Here is a 6,000-nt window from a genome sequence, read left to right on the forward strand (position 1 = left end):
GGTTTTACATTTGTGAAACCAATGGTCTTTTGTTTTACTGTATTTTAAAATAACTTCTTACTCTGTTTTGTTGTTGATACATTGTTTGTATGTTTGGCTTCTTTAGGTCTCTGGCTCCTCAGTTTCATAGATTAGGATTAATAATATTCCTTGGCTCGTAACATAGTATCCTCATTGATCCAAGCATGACCCTGTTTTCCGTATTTTTATTTTATTTATACTAGTAATATAATGAACATCCACAAATTCAGTGCCCAATGAGGCAGGAGAATCACTTGAACCCAGGAGGTGGAGGCTGTGGTGAGCCAAGATCACGCCACTGCATTCCAGCCTGGGCAACAGTGCGAGATTCCATCTCAAAAATATATATATATATGTATATATATCTCCAGTAAGTTACATCTTATAGACTCATCCCAACCTGTGTCCCTGCCTCCCCTGCAGATTTAACCACTATGCTGAATTTCATGCTCTTGCATTTTATATTTGTGTATGTATTTTTAGTTTGTCTTCTTAGGAACTTGTTAGACAAGGGTGTCACACTATCATAAGATATATAGTCTTCTAGTACTTGTTCTTTTTATTCAGTATCAGAACTAAGATTCATCTACATTATTGCGTGTACCTGTAGTCCATTCGTTGCTATTGTTGTATCATAGTGCATTGTATGAATGCACCACAGTTGCCCATCTCCCATGTGAACAAGTGATAATGAAAACATTCTTTATTAACATTTTTGAGAAGCAGCAAATGTGTTGCTTTGAGAGATATTTATAGCTTTAAATGTTTATATTTTGAATAATGGATAAAAATCAATGCACTAAATGTCCAACTTAACTTAAAAAAAAAAGCACAAAAGAATAAACATCAGAAAAGAAGGAAGGAAGGAGATTAAGATCAGAAATAAATAACAGAAAGAGTAGAGGATCAACAAAGTGAAAACTTGGTTCTTTGAAAATAGAAACAAAATAGACAATTGTCTGGTGAGATTAATCAAAACAAAAAGAGAGAAAAGCACAAATAATATGAATGAAAAAGAGGCATAACTGTAGATTCAGCAGTGATTAAAAATAATATCAACATTATACCAATAGATTTGAAAACAGGCAAAATAGACAAATTTCTGGAAAAAATATTAGCAAAGCTGAAAAATTAAAAAGTCAGAATAAGCAAGATAGTCATTAAGGAAGCGGAAGCAGCATTTAATCTTCCTCCTACAAAGAAAACACAAGAAACAGGTAGTTTTACAGGTAAGTTTTTCCAGCTGTCAAGAAACAGATTATTCCAATTTTGAACAAACTCTCCTGGAAGATAAAAAAGAGAACACTCCCCACCATCCACCAAGGTTTGAATAACTTTAATTCCAAGATCAGACTTGGGCCTTTAACATACATTCGTAGTAATTACAGATACTTAGAGATCAATGGCAAAACAGAAGGACCAAGAGGCGGCATAGCAGGGCTTCGGGATCAAGAAAGATCTGCCTTCAACATCTCAGTTGCACCTCAGGTTTCCTTACCTGTACAATTATGATAATACTGGACTTCTAGAGTTTTCATAAGGATTAAAATGCATAATGTCTGGCCCAGCAAATGAGCAATAAGTCATAGCCATTATCATTACCATCATCAATGTCATCATCATTTAAAATGACTCAAAGGCCCACTACATAAGCAGTAGCCATCGTGGGATTATTTTTTTTCCTACCTTTTTTCTATATGCGTAATTGTTAAAATTTGTTTTGCATATTTGAAATATAAACTTGTATCCTGACTTTTTTTTAACCTTACAGTCTATCACATGTCAACTATATTAAATACCAATTTTTTTATTGTTTTTTAGAGACAGGGTCTCACTCTCTTGCCCAGGTTGGAGTGCAGTGGCACAGTCATAGCTTACTACAGCCTTGAACTTCTGGGCTCAAGCAATCCTCCTATCTCAGCATCCTGAGTAGCTGGGGCCACAGGCATACACCAACACACCTGTCTTATTTTTTATTTTGATAGATACAAAAATTTGGGTCTCACTAGGTTACCCAGGCTGGTCTCAAACTGCTGGTCTCAAGACATCCTCCTGCTTCAGCCTCCCAAAGCTCTGAGATTACAGGTGTGAGCCACTGCGCCCAGCCTCAAATTTTTTTTTAAACTAATTACATATCAAAATATTAGCAGTTTTTCTGGTAGGTATTCTGGACAATTTTCTTTATACTTTAATGAGTATACGTTTCTCTCAAAGAATAAGCTTTAATATATATATATACACCCATAATACCTTCAAATACATTCTTAAGCACTTAAAGACTAACAGCAGTTATCTCTCAGTGGGATTATAAATGTTTTGGGGTTTTTTTGTACATTTTAGTATTTTCTGAAATTTTTTCAATAAGCATGTATTATATATGGTAAACAAAAGCACATTAATGCAGGCAAATTATTAATGTTATACATTTCACTGACTGCATATATCTTTTTTTATCAATGGTGAACATTGCAAATGATTGATACTGTTTTTCTTAGGAAGTGGCATTGCCACAAATGGTTTTTCCAGCACCAGCAGGGTCTGAGAGTGTCATCACCATACCCTCTTGCCAGCAATAAGAGATTTCACCTTTTAATAACGTGAGAGGGAAAAGTTGGGTGTTGGGTTCTTAAGATGCATTTCTTCCATTATGAGTGACAATTTTCTGAAAGGAACATAATCTCGTTTTCTAGCCGCATGAAGCATTTCTCCAACAAGACCCACTGTACCAGTCCTGGGATCTCCACGCCTGTGCCTTCTCCGTGCTCTTTCTAGATCCTGATTCTCACCTCTGCCTGTGTAATAACCCTATCATTTCTCCCTTATCCCAGTTCCATGTCTGTGACAAGCTTGGAGGCCGAGTTGCAAGCTAAGATCCAAGAGAGCCATCCTGAATTGCGACGCGTGTACTTTAATAAGGGACTGTAAAGCAAGGAGGAAACCTCTGCAGCTCATTCTGCCACTGCAAAGCTGGTGTAGCCATGCTGGTGAGAAAAATCCTGTTCAACCTGGGTTCTCCCAGTTACAGAAACCTTTTAAAGATCCACATTCGCCTTTTAGAATAAAGCTGCTACTTTAACAGAGCACCTGGCATGGGCCAAGTGCCTGATACTCCCTTACATTGAATCATGTTATGATTTATAGAAATACCCTTCCTTTAGCTTTTATAGTCATTGTTTTTCAAAGACAGTATACCAGCCATCACCCAGGGTTTTAAAAAAGTACTAATAGACATAGAATAGGTGCTCAGTGTATGGTCAGTAAATATTCTATTGATTATCAATCAATGAAAAGAGAATCTGTTTAAAATATTGAATTTTCATCTCACTCCCATTCCAAATCAAGGAGATCTCAGCAGTGAACTGGGAAAATACAAAAGCTCTGGGCTAATGTATAAAAACTTACCACGAAATATTAAGGGCAGTTTGCTTCTAGTGTGGGGACTGTGCTAGCCCAATGAAGGTAACGAAGTTTTTGGATTTGGAGGGTGAAAGCTCCTTCACACCCCTTCCAAAAGTCAGTCACGGACCACTGCAACATGCCTTCCTGCTGGATCATTATATACATTCAGATTGTGGGTGGACTGCCTTGGTTGACTTTTAATTTATTGTTTTATGTTCTTATAAAGATGTTAATCTTACCTTGCAGTTATTGACTTTATATTCAATTATTTACATCAAATAATGAAATTACTGAAATGTACAAATGTCAAATTTTGGAAGTATATTCAATACCAATGCTGTGTGAGTGGGTTGAATCTAGTTCATTGGTTTTTTTTTTGGTAAGAAGTGAGACTACAGTTCCAGCTACCTACATGTCTTTTCTTGTCATCCTTATAGATCTCTTTGGCTTTCAGAAAGATACAGTGATAATGTGTATGAATCAGTCACAGTGAATTTTACTTGAATATTGTATGTTGCATTCCACTTCATTGGAAGATAATGAAATGTACCACTGTTTACATCATCTGTAGTGATTTCACAGATAATATATTTAATATAACAGATTATGTTTCAAGTCTGTAGATGTCGAAGGTCGTAGACAGTCGGCCCTCTGTATCCATGAGCTCTATATCTGTGAATTCAGTCAAGTTTGGATGGGAAATATTTTTTAAAAAGATACAAAATATACATAATAATGAAAAATAATACAAATTTAAAAACCAATACAGTATAACAACTATTTACATAGTGCTTACATTGTATTAGGTGTTATAAGCAATCTAGAGATGATTTATCAAGTATACAGGAGGATGTGCCTAGGTTATATGCAAATACTGTGCCATTTTATATCAGGAACTTGAGCATCCGCAGATATTGGTATCGGAGGGCGGTCCTGGAACCAGCCACCCACGGATACTGAGGGGCGACGTTTCACGAAGTGTAGATCATTGTATTCAGAGATTGTAAGTGAAAAAATATATAGAAACTCTTTAGTTTTGGCAGATTTTTTTTCTGACAATGTGACCAGACTGAATTTCCTCATAAAGAAAAAATGGCGTGCCTTGTGTCTGTGTTTCTCTTTTCTCTGAAAGGATTAATAGATCTGAAGCTTTGGGCCACTCGGAGCCTTCCTTGATGCTGCCAGAATCTCCTCATTTAGATTTTTTGTCTTAAACCATTGGAAGCAAAACGGCTTTCCCGTGACACTCTGGTCTTGGACAGGTTCTGTTGTCCTCGACATGTCTCTTTAAAAAGTGGTAAAAGCCTGAAATTCAGGGCAGATCTCCATAAGGTGCTGAAGGGACTCTTTTCGTAGGAAGCTAAGGCACGGCTGCCTGCCCCAGGTGTCCTGCTCCTCTCAGAGTCCTCCCGGCACCAGGTAATCTGTAGCTCCGTTTCAGAATGTTAACCTCCAGTGAAGAGCTCATGACTGGTTAGAAGACTGACAAACTAACCAAAATTTTACACACTCCAGTTATGTGTGTTAAAAGTTATAAAAGGAATGGCCAGGCGCGATGGCTCACCCCTGTAATCCCAGCACTTTGGGAGGCCAAGGCGGATGGATCACCTGAAGCCAGGAGTTTGAGACCAGCCTGGCCAACATGGAGAAACCCTGTCTCTAAAAATACAAAAAATTAGCCAGGCGTGGTGGCGCACACCTGTAATCCCAGCTACTCGGGAGGCTGAGGTAGGAGAATCGCTTGAACCCGGGAGGCGGAGGTTGCGGTGAACCGAGATCACACCATTGCACTCCAACCTGGGCGACAGAGCAAAACTCCATCTCAAAAAAAAAAAGATTATAAAAGGGATGATGAACATGGAGCTGCGTCTTTTTAAACGTTGTTTTTTGATGCTTCAGACTCTTAATGCTTTTATATAAAGCTATAAACTGTGTATGTTAATCACGGTTTATAACAAAGAACAAATAAACCAAGATTGGCAATCCTTGCCGATCTTTTAGAAATACCCTTTCTGGAGAAAAAAATCCACATGAAGTGCAATAAGCTTGTAAAGCTAAGTAGTTATTAATATTTCTATTAACATGATATAAAGGATTATGATTGTAAGTGTTTATTGACTGGCAGTTTTCATTTCAGTATTAGCACAGTGTCTTGCCAGTGTTGGAGGCCATGTATTATTTCAGTTCAACTGGATGAAATGTTAAATAAACTCAGAATGAAAATAAATTCTCTCTTTTATTTGTACATAAAGGATAAAGCAGTTTGTATGTTACAATTGATGGTACTTTTCATTCAAACTTAGTATCTGCAGTACCATCAGCAATTCCTAATGAAAAGATATTTTTGTATTTTGCCTTTGACAAGAAATATATTTCTATTTTGAGCTACCAGTCTTCCACCTTTTTAAACCTCATATACATAGAGGCACACCCACCCCCCCCAAACCCCAACGACAGTGTGATTCCAGGAATATTAATGATGGGCATGGGGGATGGATTTTGGCTTTAAACTCTGATGGCCAACACCACTGCACATGACGGTGATGTAAATGTGCTTTTATATTATTGATCTGATTCTAA

At 37.3% G+C, this 6,000-nt stretch overlaps 1 protein-coding gene across 22 annotated transcripts in view; it reads left to right on the plus strand.

Moving 5' to 3' along the window:
- The window catches only part of SFXN1 (sideroflexin 1), a 49,629-nt gene extending 43,982 nt beyond the window's left edge, over nucleotides 1-5,647 (plus strand). For all 22 annotated transcript variants that reach the window (XM_015452256.3, XM_073994742.1, XM_073994745.1 and 19 more), the window contains one exon: nucleotides 2,850-5,647. In XM_015452256.3, coding sequence (XP_015307742.1) covers nucleotides 2,850-2,946 — 97 coding nt within the window. In that variant the 3' untranslated portion in view covers nucleotides 2,947-5,647. The remainder of the gene's footprint in view (nucleotides 1-2,849) is intronic.
- Nucleotides 5,648-6,000: the final 353 nt, after the last annotated feature.

This window comes from Macaca fascicularis, chromosome 6 (assembly GCF_037993035.2).
Source record: "Macaca fascicularis isolate 582-1 chromosome 6, T2T-MFA8v1.1".
NCBI classification, from domain to species: domain Eukaryota; kingdom Metazoa; phylum Chordata; class Mammalia; order Primates; family Cercopithecidae; genus Macaca; species Macaca fascicularis.